The sequence below is a fragment of the Bos indicus genome, chromosome 2, assembly GCF_029378745.1.
Source record: "Bos indicus isolate NIAB-ARS_2022 breed Sahiwal x Tharparkar chromosome 2, NIAB-ARS_B.indTharparkar_mat_pri_1.0, whole genome shotgun sequence".
Lineage (NCBI taxonomy): Eukaryota > Metazoa > Chordata > Mammalia > Artiodactyla > Bovidae > Bos > Bos indicus.
This window is the reverse complement of record NC_091761.1, coordinates 31,504,279-31,519,588: the sequence shown is the minus strand read 5'-3', so window position 1 is coordinate 31,519,588 and position 15,310 is coordinate 31,504,279. Positions and strand designations below refer to the sequence as shown.

At 38.1% G+C, this 15,310-nt stretch overlaps 1 protein-coding gene across 5 annotated transcripts in view; it reads right to left on the bottom strand.

The window, feature by feature from the left end:
- The window catches only part of COBLL1 (cordon-bleu WH2 repeat protein like 1), a 169,553-nt gene that overhangs the window by 53,955 nt on the left and 100,288 nt on the right, over positions 1-15,310 (bottom strand). For all 5 annotated transcript variants that reach the window (XM_070804031.1, XM_070804035.1, XM_070804047.1 and 2 more), the window contains one exon: positions 1,859-2,060. In XM_070804031.1, the coding sequence (XP_070660132.1) occupies positions 1,859-2,060 (202 nt within the window). The remainder of the gene's footprint in view (positions 1-1,858; positions 2,061-15,310) is intronic.

Here is a 15,310-nt window from a genome sequence, read left to right as displayed (position 1 = left end):
AAGTGAAAGTGGAGAGTGAAAAAGTTGGCTTAAAGCTCAACATTCAGAAAACGAAGATCATGGCATCCGGTCCCACCACTTCATGGGAAGTAGATGGGGAAACAGTGGAAACAGTGTCAGGCTTTATTTTTCTGGGCTCTAAAATCACTACAGATGGTGACTGCAGCCATGAAATTAAAAGACGCTTACTCCTTGGAAGGAAAGTTATGACCAACCTAGATAGCATATTCAAAGGCAGAGACATTACTTTGCCAACAAAGGTTCGTCTAGTCAAGGCTATGGTTTTTCCTGTGGTCATGTATGGATGTGAGAGTTGGACTGTGAAGAAGGCTGAGTGCTGAAGAATTGATGCGTTTGAACTGTGGTGTTGGAGAAGACTCTTGAGAGTCCCTTGGACTGCAAGGAGATCCAACCAGTCCATTCTGAAGGAGATCAGCCCTGGGATTTCTTTGGAAGGACTGATGCTGAAGCTGAAACTCCACCTCCTTTGGCCACCTCATGTGAAGAGTTGACTCACTGGAAAAGACTCTGATGCTGGGAGGGATTGGGGGCAGGAGGAGAAGGGGACGGCAGAGGATGAGATGGCTGGATGGCATCACTGACTCAATGGACGTGAGTCTGAGTGAACTCCGGGAGTTGGTGATGGACAGGGAGGCCTGGCGTGCTGCGATTCATGGGGTCGCAGCGAGTCGGACACGACTGAGCCACTGATCTGATCTGATCTGATTGTTGTCACTACTATTATTAGTACTTTGGTTAATTTTAATATATTAGTAAAGAATAGTATAATAGTCCTCATTTAGATATTTAATACTGCTAACTCAAAGTTACCAAGAAGATTTTAAGTACCTCCATATTTTAATGCAATTGAATTAAATTTTGTATGTAAATGGAATTTAGAAACATGACCACGTTAAATGAAACTTACAGATTGCAGATCTTTAAAGTTTAACATATATTCCTAAAATACCACATATAGTCAAATGCTACAGCATAAATAATACAATTTCCATCTAGATAAATAGTATACATATCTTTATGGAAAATAGCCCAATATCCTAATATTTAATATTCAATCAAATGTTGTAGAAAGCAAAGGATTTTTAGTATTGTCCATAAAAGGTACCGTTTTCGTTAAAAAAAAACCCTTCTCTTAAGAATATGAAGAAAATATGAGAATGTATGTACTCAAGTCATGTGTAAATGAACTGATTTTAAAAATAAACCTTTATATATTTTTTAAAGTTAAAAGTGGTTTATGTTGTTCCTAATGAAAGAGTATTTCTAGAAACCCATTACTTCTACCCCCTGTTTGCTTACGGAAAGAGAACAATTTTATAAAGGAGAACTGATGAATGATATTATCACTATGGTAAAAAATTTTTGCTTAAAATCCATACATTACAGAAAACCGAGCCATCATGCAGCTCAAATTAACAATAATTTATAAGTTAAAAAGTTACAACCACCACTTACCATGTACAGAGAAGTAAAAAAAAATTATTTTAAATTCTTAGAGGAATTTGTATTCAAGAATTCTAAAGCCTTTTTAAAAAAATGTAAAATACTTTTTAAAAGAATAGCTCAAAATATAGATCTTTCATAACTGTCAGATTCTGATACTGTCAAAAAGATCACTTTAGCACATCTAAAATCTAAAATATTCCCCAAATCCTAGTTAATCCAAGGATAAACAACCAAGTGAATCCTAAGCAAAAAGGTCCAGGAAAACACAATAGCCATACTTACACCGAATTAGACCAGGAAAAGCAAATTTTATTTCATTTACACTGAGCTGCAAAGAATGATTTTAAAACTTAACTTAGTATCATGTCAAAATCTACTATGAAAATCTTACCTCTGGTATTAAAGGTGTAGGTTTCTTCTTATCCAGAATTTTTGGCTTTAAAATTACTTTTTCCACCTCCAACATTCCTATTGGTGTGTTTGGCTTAAATTTAATGGGGTTCTTTTCAGCTGAGAGCAGATCAATTGTGTGACTTGATGGATTTAAGTGATATTGTGCACAGAGGAAAATCAACAAGTCCATCATAGGTTTACTGTAAAACAAGAGTAGTGCTGATCATGGAGCAGTTTCATTACCTGTTCAATTTATTGTTTCAAGCATTTTTTATGGGGCCTCTGGGGAATGGCAACCCACTCAGTACTCTTGCCGGGAGAATTCCATGGACAGAGGACCTGCCGGGCTACAGTCCATGGGATCACAAAGAGTCGGACACAACTGTGTGACTAACCTTCCTTTTTTTCTTATCTTCAGCAGATAAAACAAGCCTACAGAATACTGTGAAAGCTGCTTAAAAAGCTAACTACAAGATATTATATTTAAGCAGACAAAATTATAATAGTTTAAAAATTCTAAGTAGTATTCAAGAAAACTTGGATCCTTGTGTTGGTTTAAAAATTCTGTATATTTTATCTGCCAAATTGTCTTCATATCATAGATTTCAGGAGAAAGAAAAGATCTTCTTTACCCAAAAGCAGTCACTTAACTTAGCAGATGCTCCTTTACAATGTCACTTGGAATATGACCAATCTTTAGCTTACAAATTGGTTCTGATAAGAATACAGTATTGTCACTTTTGGTCTTTAGAAAGCATAGAATCTACATGAGGAAGGCCACAAAATCCTAACGAAAAGTGTCATACAGACTTCTTCAATTCATTCAAACAGCATTTAATATCCCTAGGCATTGGCGACAGGGTACAACTTTATGGCATACCTTCTCTCAGATACCCAAAACACTGCCAGATGGACTAGACTAAGTGTCAGCAAGCTACAGTCTGCAGGTCAAAGTGGGTCCACAGTCTTGTTTTTGTAAATAAAAGCTTATTGGCACACAGCGAAGCTTATTTGTTTATATAATATCCAGGGCTACTTTCGGAGAAGACAATGGCACCCAACTCCAGTACTCTTGCCTGGAAAATCCCATGGATGGGGGAGCCTGGTGGGCTGCAGTCCATGGGGTCGCTAAGAGTCGGACACGACTGAGCAACTTCACTTTCACTTTTCACTTTCATGCATTGGAGAAGGAAACGGCAACCCACTCCAGTGTTCTTGCCTGGAGACTCCCAGGGACAGGGGAGCCTGGTGGGCTGCCGTCTATGGGGTCGCACAGAGTCGGACACGACTGAAGCGACTTAGCAGCAGCTTAGCAGCAGGGCTACTTTTGTGTTATAATGACAGATTTGAGTAGATGTGACTGAGACTGTAGGGCCCCCCAAACCTAATACTTTTTTACTAACTGGCTCTTGACAGAAAAAAGTTTAGGAACTCTTGTGCTAGACAGTGAAAAAATAACCAAGTAAATGTATGATAAAATTTCAAACAGTGATTAAGTGTTGAACACTAATAGTAATACAGAACCTATTTCTATACGGAATTGCTAATTCGACTAGAGATTCAGAACACTTAATTTTTTGCTTCCCTTTCCACAGATTCCAACTGCTGACACAGACTTGTTTTCATTCACTTCATCTCCCTTCTCTCTCCCACATACAAGCTGTACCCATTATACATATACCAAGAAAAATAAACAGAATTGTGTGGTCTCAAACTCTTTCTTAATTGTCAGCATTTGAGGAAAGCATACCAAAAAAATCTTTTATATTATGTGCTTTCTGCAAATGTCTGGAGGTCCTAAGCTGTTAGCTCATACTCAAGACTGAGGCAATAAAATACTGTCTAAAAGTCTTATTTTTGTGAACTGAGGTTTACAAGTTGATGGGCTTCACTTGAGGGTAATCAGGTGACCAGCTTTCCCCCACCCCAAAGGTAAGTATAAATGTCAATAAAAGATAATTCTCCAATTTCTTACCTAGATTATGAACAGCTATCAGTCTTTTAGAAACTTGACAGGGAAATGAGACTAAAAAACCTCACTGTTCAGTATGCTATTTTTAATTTAGTACATCTGCTCCCATATGCACCTACCCTCAGTCTCCTAGGTGGAATTCCCAGGTCTGTAGCCTCTCTGGTTCAACGTTTCCAGAGAGGAAGTATCCTGCTGGGGAAGAATTAGTTGTCTGACATTCCGCGGTCCTGAGGTCAAATACTTTATACAGATTTTCAAACCATCCCCTGGGTTCAGCTCCCTACCTCACCCTCAGCTTCTGCGGTTGTTGCCCATTCTTAGGCCATTCCACTTGTTACGGGATAAAGAGGCATTTTTCATAATGGTGCACTCACTTTTCTCTCTCCCACATACTAGTTGTACCCATTATATATATGCCAAGAAAAATGAATAAATAAAAAATAAGTCCCTCAGTAAAAAAAAAAAGAAAGTTCTCTGTAATATGTTTCAGTCCCCCAAATATGTTTCGTATGTCTTTATTAAAGGCTTGTACAGTAATATTTAGGATTTTTATTTCCTTCTCTTGAGCTACCTAGTATGTTCATACATAAATTTTCTATAATTGCCCACATTTTGGCTTTGGATAGTACACACTCAATTTCACCCAGAGAAAGACTAGCATAATAGTATTGTTGAAGTTTATTTTTTGGTAACAGTACTCTATGATAGCAATTTGATACTAAATACCAATTCTAGACTGGGAAATGGTACTTCTTTCCCTGATAGTAAATAAAGTTAAGAAGGATTAGGTAATGTCTAAATAAATACAATATAATTATGAATATAAAATATTTATACAAAATAAGTATAAATTACAATAAATTATAAATCCTTATACATATAAGCTGGAAGAGGAGAGAATTTTCAGTGCCAACTCAATGGAGACATGTCCACTGTAGTCTATGAGTAAATGGTATTATGTTCAGATTATATTTTCCTTTTTCTCTCTCTATATAAATGTGCGAGTTAATACATGTTAAAAACTCTAAACTTTATACTTCACATCTTTTACTTGTTAAATGTACAGTCCTTCTAGAATCTCTGCCAGAAACTCTGAACATTAACAAGACAAAAACAGTGATTAGTATAAAGTTTTGTTTTTGTTTTGTTAATCTATTTTTATGCTACCATTTTTTATCTATTAGGAAAAAAGATACTTTAAAAACTTTTTAAAGAACAATTTGACACTCTAACTCTTCTGATATGCCTTAATGAATTATTGTATTTTTATCTGTGATACGCAAATTTTATTCCTTTAGTCAAAGTGGTCACCTATAATTTGCACACTATACCAGATTTCACAGCAAAAAAAGTTGCATGGTGACGAGAATCTTTGAATTCACTGCCTAAATATTTTCTAATAAATAACTCTTGGAAAAGCAACTAAAAGTTACAGATCTTCTTTATGACCTTATTCTCTCATTCTATAATTACAGCTTCAACTTTTACTTAATTCCAGAGGCCAAGTCTCTCTAGAAAATATTTGTGGGCAGATAATAAAAGCAAAAGATCAGGAAGTTCTGTAACAGACAAAAATACACAGGGATTTGATACTGCCTGCAAATTCAGCTGTGGCCACAAGACTGGAAAAGGTCAGTTTTCATTCCAATCCCAAAGAAAGGCAATGCCGAAGAATGCTCAAACTACCACAGAATTGCACTCATCTCACACGCTAGTAAAGTAATGCTCAAAATTCTCCAAGCCAGGTTTCAGCAATATGCGAACCATGAACTTCCTGATGTTCAAGCTCGTTTTAGAAAAGGCAGAGGAACCAGAGATCAAATGGCCAACATCCGCTGGATCATGGAAAAAGCAAGAGAGTTCCAGAAAAACATCTATTTCTGCTTTATTGACAATGCCAAAGCCTTTGACTGTGTGGGTCACAATAAACTGCGGAAAATTCTGAAAGAGATAGGAATACCAGACCACCTGATTTGCCTCTTGAGAAACCTATATGCAGGTCAGGAAGCAACAGTTAGAACTGGACATGGAACAACAGACTGATTCCAAATTGGAAAAGGAGTTCGTCAAGGCTGTATATTGTCACCCTGCTTATTTAACTTCTATGCAGAGTGCATCATGAGAAACGCTGGACTGGAAGAAACACAAACTGGAATCAAGATTGCTGGGAGAAATATCAATAACCTCAGATATGCAGATGACACCACCCTTATGGCAGAAAGTGAAGAGGAACTAAAAAGCCTCTTGATGAAAGTGAAAGTGGAGACTGAAAAAGTTGGCTTAAAGCTCAACATTCAGAAAACGAAGATCATGGCATCCGGTCCCACCACTTCATGGGAAATAGATGCGGAAACAGTGGAAACAGTGTCAGACTTTATTTTTCTGGGCTCCAGAATCACTACAGATGGTGACTGCAGCCATGAAATTAAAAGACGCTTACTCCTTGGAAGGAAAGTTATGACCAACCTAGATAGCATATTCAAAAGCAGAGACATTACTTTGCCAGCAAAGGTTCGTCTAGTCAAGGCTATGGTTTTTCCAGTGGTCATGTATGGATGTGAGAGTTGGACTGTGAAGAAGGCTGAGCGCCAAAGAATTGATGCGTTTGAACTGTGGTGTTGGAGAAGACTCTTGAGAGTCCCTTGGACTGCAAGGAGATCCAACCAGTCCATTCTGAAGGAGATCAGCCCTGGGATTTCTTTGGAGGGAATGATGCTAAAGCTGAAACTCCAGTACTTTGTCCACCTCATGCGAAGTGTTGACTCATTGGAAAAGACTCTGATGCTGGGAGGGATTGGAGGCAAGATGAGAAGGGGACGACAGAGGATGAGATGGCTGGATGGCATCACTGACTCGATGGCCGTGAGTCTGAGTAAACTCCGGGAGTTGGTGATGGACAGGGAAGCCTGGCGTGCTGCGATTCATGGGGTCGAAAAGAGTCACACACGACTGAGCGACTGATCTGATCTGATGATAATGATGTGATCACTCACCTAGAGCCAGACATCCTGGAATGTGAAGTCAAGTGGGCCTTAGAAAGCATCACTACGAACAAAGCTAGTGGAGGTGATGGAATTCCAGTTGAGCTATTTCAAATGTGAAAGTGCTGCATTCAATATGCCAGTAAATTTGGAAAACTCAGCAGTGGCCACAGGACTGGAAAAGGTCAGTTTTCATTTCAATCCCAAAGAAAGGCAATGCCAAAGAATGCTCAAACTACCGCACAATTGCACTCATCTCACACGCTAGTAAAGTAATGCTCAAAATTCTCCACGCCAAGCTTCAGCAATACGTGAACCGTGAACTTCCTGATGTTCAAGCTGGTTTTAGAAAAGGCAGAGGAACCAGAGATCAAATTGCCAACATCCGCTGGATCATGGAAAAAGCAAGAGAGTTCCAGAAAAACATCTATTTCTGCTTTACTGACTATGTCAAAGTCTTTGACTGTATGGATCACAATAAACTGTGGAAAATTCTGAAAGAGATGGGAATACCAGACCACCTGACCTGCCTCTTGAGAAACCTATATGCAGGTCAGGAAGCAACAGTTAGAACTGGACATGGAACAACAGACTGGTTCCAAATAGGAAAAGGAGTACATCAAGGCTGTATATTGTCACCCTGCTTATCTAAGTTCTATGCAGAGTACATCATGAGAAATGCTGGGCTGGAAGAAGCATAAGCTGGAATCAAGATTGCCGGGAGAAATATCAATAGCCTCAGATATGCAGATGACACCACCCTTATGGCAGAAAGTGAAGAGGAACTAAAAAGCCTCCTGATGAAGGTGAAAGTGGAGAGTGGAAAAGTCGGCTTAAAGCTCAACATTCAGAAAACGAAGATCATGGCATCTGGTCCCATTACTTCATGGGAAATAGATGGGGAAACAGTGGAAACAGTGTCAGACTTTATTTTTTGGGCTCCAAAATCACTGCAGATGGTGACTGCAGCCATGAAATTAAAAGACGCTTACTCCTTGGAAGGAAAGTTATGACCAACCTAGATAGAATATTCAAAAGCAGAGATACTACTTTGCCAACAAAGATCCGTCTAGTCAAGGCTATGGTTTTTCCAGTGGTCATGTATGGATGTGAGAGTTGGACTGTGAAGAAAGCTGAGTGCCAAAGAATTGATGCTTTTGAAACTGTGGTGTTGGAGAAGACTCTTGAGAGTCCCTTGGACTGCAAGGAGATCCAACCAGTCCATCCTAAAGGATGTTCATTGAAACACATCAGTCCTGGGTGTTCATTGGAAGGACTGATGCTGAAGCTGAAACTCCAATACTTTCCCCACCTCATTCGAAGAGTTGACTCATTGGAAAAGACCCTGATGCTGGGAGGGATTGTGGGCAGAAGGAGAAGGGGACGACAGAGGATGAGATGGCTGGATGGCATCACCAACTCGATGGACATGAATTTGAGTGAACTCCGGGAGTTGGTGATGGACAGAGAGGCCTGGTGTGCTGTGATTCATGGGGTTGCAAAGAGCTGAACATGACTGAGCAACTGAACTAACTATACCTAGATGTGAACTCCTCTCTAGCAGCTCTACCTCTTACCAGACTTTCTTTCCAGGACCTAATACAACACAGGTCAGCATCACTGAATGAGGAATTTATAGGAGCCAATGATTATTTATCTCTTAGGTAATTCTGCTTAAATATCCATGAGCTCAAACATACAGCAGACAATATGCATTTGAGGTGGCTGTTCACTGTCTGATGCATGAAAAGGTGAAACTGTCAAAAGGCGACTCACATGCTTAAAAAAAAAAAACACAGAGGTGAGAAAGTGGTTTTGATTTTTGTTTCTTAATTAACAAACTTGACTAGTAGCCTTGTTGCATCTAAAGACAGTACACTTAACATAGAAGTGGGGTGTAAGCATTAACTTAACTGAAGACTTCATCCAAAATCAGCCTCAGATCAGTTTGACTGCTTGAAGTATTTAATTAAAGGCTCAGCATTTGGCCCTAAAAGCACAGAAGAGATAACCCTGACCTAGCCAATTCTGAGGGTGGGAATTACTGACCATCCGGTTCTACCTTAAAGGAGCTGTAACACAATAAAAGCAGTACACTAACTTTAAGCAGGCCCTGCACACAGTGGGACTGCTTTGAGGATTAACTAGTCACAAAGTGCTCCCCTAGAAAACAAAATCCTCTCTTGAGGATAGTTTAGAATTATCCACCTAAATGCCAAGTTACTTCTACCAAAAACAACAATTTTAGTTTGATGGTAATTATCCTAAGCTGATGTACCTAACAACGGTTGGCTGAAAGGTCTAAGCACGTGATCACCATAGTAAGGACACTTCTTTTCCTATTTGCTAAGGTGGGAGCACGTGCCAGTAGTCCATCCGAAACCCAAGCCAAATAACTGAATGTTGAATAGGATTGGCTGAATTTGATCACCACTTCTTCATTCAAACAAGAAACTGTCTTTTCCTCCTCTATATCACCATATTACTTTGAATTTTGACTTATTATTGAACAAAGTCTGCTTTGCACTATTATTTATAGATTTTTTTTTTAAATCTTGTGAAATAATGACTTTCTAGAGAGGGAATTAAAAAAAAACAAAAAAACTTAAAAAAAAACCTCTTCTTTGAACCAGAAGAAATCCTTATGAGATTTCCCACTCCATTTTGAAATAACAATTCTTTGTATTAATTTCATATCTAGTATCTCCTTTGAGTTCACAACCACGGCAAAAGCTACTTGCACTTTATGAATGAAGAAACTGTGGTTAGAAAAGTGACATAAACAGATTACAAACAGCATAAATAGAATTGGCTGCAGTCAGAGTGAAAATGTCCTGACTCCTAATCCAGCTACACTTTAGCCTCAGGATCACATGCAAGACTCAGAGCAGATGGCTTGCAACAGCTTTTATGCTATCTACTGCAGTTTTACTTCAAAGATTGATGGCATCACTAAATAACTCCCTGAATTCCTCCAATGACCCTTCCTGCATTTATGGTACATATGAAGGGTAATCTTGTCCTAGTTTTATTACCTGCTAGATAAAAGAAGACTTCTGCTTTGAGATTTTAAAGATCCACTTAGGTATTAAAAATGAAAGTCAGGATTCACCAAAGAGCTTTCAGATCAGCTCCAACAACTACCTAGGTGAATTTCCAAATCCTGCTGCTGCTGCTAAGTTACTTCAGTCGTGTCCAAGGGCTGTTACACTTAAATAATTTAACAGTTAAAACTACAACTTTTATTTAGCAGCTGTAGTTGAATAAGTATCTAAATCAAAATTTAGAGCTTTCTTATGGAGCTCAGTGTAAATGACCCTGATGCTGGGAAAGATCAAGGCCAAGAGGAAAAGGGGGTGATAGAGGATGAGACAATTGTGGATGGCATCACTGACTCAATGGACACGAGTCAATGCTGCACGCCAGGCTTCCCTGCCCCTCACCAACTCCCAGAGCCTATTCAAACTCAAGGTCATCAAGTTGTGATGCCATCCAACCATCTCATCCCCTGTCGTCCCCTACTCCTCCTGCCTTCAATCTTTCCCAGCATCAGGGTCTTTACCAATCAGTCGGTTCTTCGCATCAGGTGGCCTAAGTATTAGGGTTTCAGCTTCAGAATCAGTCCTTCCAATGAATATTCCGGACTGATTTCCTTTAGGATGGACTGGTTAGATCTCCTTGCAGTCCAAGGGACTCTCAAGAGTCTTCTCCAACACTACAGTTCAAAAGCATCAACTCTTTGGCGCTTAGGTTTCTTAATAGTCCAATTCTCACATCCGTACATGACTACTGGAAAAACCATAGTTTTGACTAGACGGACCTTTGTTGGTAATGTCTCTGCTTTTTAATATGCTGTCTAGGTTGGTCATAACTTTTCTTCCAAGGAGCAAGCATCTTTTAATTTCATGGCTGCAGTCACCATCTGCAGTGATTTTGGAGCCCCAAAAATAGTCTCTTACTGCTTCCATTGTTTCCCCATCTATCTGCCATGAAGTGATGGGACCGGAAGCCGTGAACAACAACAAATGGAGCTCAATGTGGTTATGCCATGCAACAGATTTTCAGCAGTGTGTTTTTGAAATCCATCACCCTATCATATAATGTATTTACTACACATCTGTCATTTGACAGTTTTCAGTAAATATAAGAATGATTCTGAAATTCTGAAGTTCTTCTGAGATCCATACCACTTGCTGTATTACTGGTTTAGGTGTGGGAGGTAAGCAAAACTGACCCACATTAATCCAGTGAAAGCTTGTCATTTTTTATAGTCTACTTTCTTCCAGTAGATGGCACTGCAGTTCATGTAAAACACTCCTGAGTTAGTTCTCTGACCCACCGGGTACCAGTCAAAACTCTGCTCACAAAGGTCAGACAGACGAGGTGACTTGCTTGAGGTCACATAGCAAGTTATGGAATAAACTGTAAAGCCTGAGACTTCTAACTTCAAGTTCCATGCTTTCTTTATTTGTGTTTTCATCCCTGATATTCTAAGATTTGCTCACATCAAAACAAATCCCTGTTTATAGTATTCAGGACATAAAACAACACAAATTATAGGAGAGAGAATAGGCTAAGACATAGAGTGCTCTCCCTGTAGGCCAACAAAGAGAGTTAATATCAGTCATTTATCAAATTTCCAAATTAAAACTGCTTTTAAAATGTCCCCAGAGAAAAAGGGAAAAATATGTATTCAATGAGAATGACACCCGACTATAAAGCAAGGACACAGAGTGACGTACAAACATACCTGCACATTTCCATCAACGTTTAACCTATAAGCTCATTTTTATTAAAAATTAACTTTTCCCAAACACTAGTAGATACCACCACATGTGCTATTGCATAGCATGGCATTTTCTGAGGCGCTTACCCCTACACAGCTTGCCTCTAACAACAATATTCTTTAATGCTCACTTTTAGCAAGGCCCAGAGCTGCTTTGCCTGGTGAAAGATTATTTACTTGACCTGCATACACACACACACAGATATATATGTATGTATGCATGCATATATATATATACACACACACACACACACATACATACACATATACCTGTACTTCCTTCCTTCAATCCAATCATCTGTAATAACAGGACAAACAGAAATGCCCAAAGTTTTTATGCTGCTACTCAGCTATCTTCAATGTAAGCCAAGGATCACAAAGGCAGGATGACAGATACTGGGTGACTTTTGGTCACTAAAGAGGCAGTATCACTAAGCTCTGATACCAAAAGACTGGTAAGCCTGTACAGATAGCTCCTAACCTGATTCAGGATAACAAGTTTTTAGTTTGCCCTTGAGCATAAGTCTATTACCATCTCCAACTTTACTGTGTTCCCTAATACGAATAAGCTTTTCAGTGAAAAATCAATGTACAAACAAGTGTATTCTAAGATAATGTTGTCTGTTACATCCTCAAAAATGGGCCTTTGAGCATACCTCTGCATGCACTGTATGAGAACAGAGGGGAACTTTCTAAAGAACCTCCCCAAGAATACATTTTGAGAAGCACAATTTTTCTGAAAAGTTAAATGAAGCATAAGTTTCTAAATATTTATTTCAGGCTTATATTGACATTATTCTTCAAAGGAAATATATATAAGTAACACCACTGAAATATACAATACAAAGAATATTTAGACAAATTAAGAAAAATGGCCTCAAAATATTAAAAATATTAGAGAGCTCCTTCATAGTGACATAAGGAGCTTTGATTTATTAATTGCTAAGAAAACTTTATGCCCTTAATTAAACTATTCAATTTAATTAAAATACTCTTCCATAGTATACTCTTCCACTAAATCCCTGTATCATTTTGTTGAAAATTGTCTTATTCCATTTATGGTAACAAAGCCAAGAAGAAATATAAGTTATCTATACCATGGCTCTGTATATTAGGTAGCTAACATTTTTCAAAAATAGAATTTTTTTTCTATAATAACATTTTTGTTTTTCTTGTTATTGTTAAACATTGATTTTTTTTTTTAAACAATGGGCCAGCAATTGCTGCAACCTTCAAAATATCCCAAATCACACTCAAGATAGCCTGAACTGCCTTCTAAAATATTTGGAATCACTCCTAGATATCCAGAATCATACTCCTGAAATATTCAGAATTGCACAATCACTTTTAATCATAAAGAATTAATATAAAAAAATTAGTCATAGTGTTTTCAACTTGAGTCATTCCTGAGTGATAAAACTATTAGGAACAAATTCTAAAATCAAACTCCCTCATAAAAATATTGATATAAAACAAATTCTACTCTCAGAAAAGTTTTTCAGCCCCAAACAAAATTTAAAAAGCAATCAGAATTTGGGGCATTCTTGCCTTGCTGTCTATCTGAGAAAATATCTTTATTTAAGAGATTCCGGGAAAGCTACTGAGGCCCATCCAAATGCCTATTCAAGACACATCATTTAAGTTGTTACCTCCATCAGCACATAAGATTTAAGGAGACAACATCTGAATTTACTAAATGTCTACTACATTGCAAGAAACTGTAAAAAAAAGAAAAAGAAAAAGAAAGAAAAAAGAAACTATGATAAAGACTACGAAGCAAAGTCATGAGGCCTGCATGGATGTTTTGGTTTGTTTAAGAAGATAAGACACACATACAAATTACAGCCTGAGATAATGTATGTTAACCATCAATGGTATACAGTGTCAGAAGATTTTGGAAGTTAGAAGTAAACAGTTCTTTCTTGGGAGATCAGGGAGCCTTTATATAAAAAGTGTCACTTGAACTATATTAACTGGATAAATGTGGCTGGTATGGTACTCAAGATGGAAAGGCTTTCCAAAAAAAATGTGAGAGTGGAAAAAGCAGAGTATCTGTAGAAGAAAAGAGTCGTGTGGCTAAAGCTGAAGCTATTCAGAGGGGAGTAGTGAAGGAAAGCCTGCCTAACTTCAGAGGAGAAGTTAGGCAAGGCACCTCATGTCCAGGCTCGGTAGCTTGGACTTCCTCACTTTGGTGCTGAATTGCCATTCCCGCAGGCTTTTATCATAGGGAGTGCCACAAACAGAGGGGTGTTTTAGTCAGATTACCCTGAGGGTGGAGAATGAATGGAGACAGCCCAGGGTTAAGGAAAACAGTCCTCAATAGAAAATGGAGGCAGCCACTACGTGCCAGGCACTGATAGTATTTCATTTAATCCCCAAAACAATTCAGTTATAAAACATTTTTATAGATAAGAAAACTGAAGCAATTCAACAATAGTTGGCAGCCCAGAAACAAACAGCTGACTGGTGGAAAATTACTCCAGCTTAGGAACCTGGAAGGCAAACAGGCCAGAAGGTCACAAGGGTGCAGAAGATCTAGGGTCCTTGTAAGTACAAATGTAGTAGGAATGACTGATGAAGAATTCAAGTCAAATACGAAAAAAACACGCAGCAATCGGAAGAGAAGTCATCAATTAGACTTAAGGAGGATGAAGAACAACTCCAATTTAAAAAGTGGATAAGCTAGATTCAAAAAAAAAGCTGTGTCAAAGTGGAAACCCTAAGATTTCACTTTTGAAACAGTAATAAGATACCACTGTCCAGCTGGACAGGGGAAGTAGACTATGGACACAGTTTTCCAGAGTTAAGGAAACAGAAGGAAGTTAGCTTGGTGTAGCAGGTGGGAAAATCTGAAGTAATTACAATGGGTTACAGGATAGAGAGGAAACCTGTGATTCTAATACTAAAGTCATTGAGGTTAAAAAAAAAAAAAAAATCTAAAGAACCCAGAGGGCTAATAGTAGGGAAGATGGCAATATAAACAGGTGACTGGTACATTCAAGAGAAATTTTGAGTATTGATGAAACCACTGTTATCCGTCAGCATTAGTGAAGAACTAGGAAAAATAACTGACTTAAAAAAATTACCTTGAATCCAGGGAACATAAGAGGAATTGCCTTTACATTACCCGAGCCACATCCATTATCATCATTATTTTCAAACCAGGGTAATGGTGTGATCTCAAGGGTTAAAGATGATACAATGACCATTGTCTCTAATTCACAAGATGCCTCCTTCACCCAGAAGAGGTGGAAGCCCACCAAGGTCAGTCACAGGGTTCCCAACCTCTAAAACATGATTCCATGTGTCATCTCCAAAACTACTTTCAATACAAAACAAATGGCAAAGTACAACTTCCTTGAATTTAATAAGAATTTAATATGCAATACTATGGATTGTTTGCTAATGCTGAACTTTTCTATCTTCACGTACTTTCAATAATTCATAAAGTTGTACATAAGGATAAATCTCCAAAGTAAGGTATCTTGAATAAGTTTCTTCTAGATAAAACCACATTACAAAAATGCAATACCCAATCGATTACTTACTTATTCTTTCATTCTACAGACAAATATATATACATACACATGCAACTAAAGGTCAAAATAGCTTCAGTTTCTAAAACAGCACCCCTGATAACAAACAGGTAAAGGTAAAGGTGGAACAAGGCCAAGCATACACCTCATGTAACTTTCCTCTTCAAAATGAAAT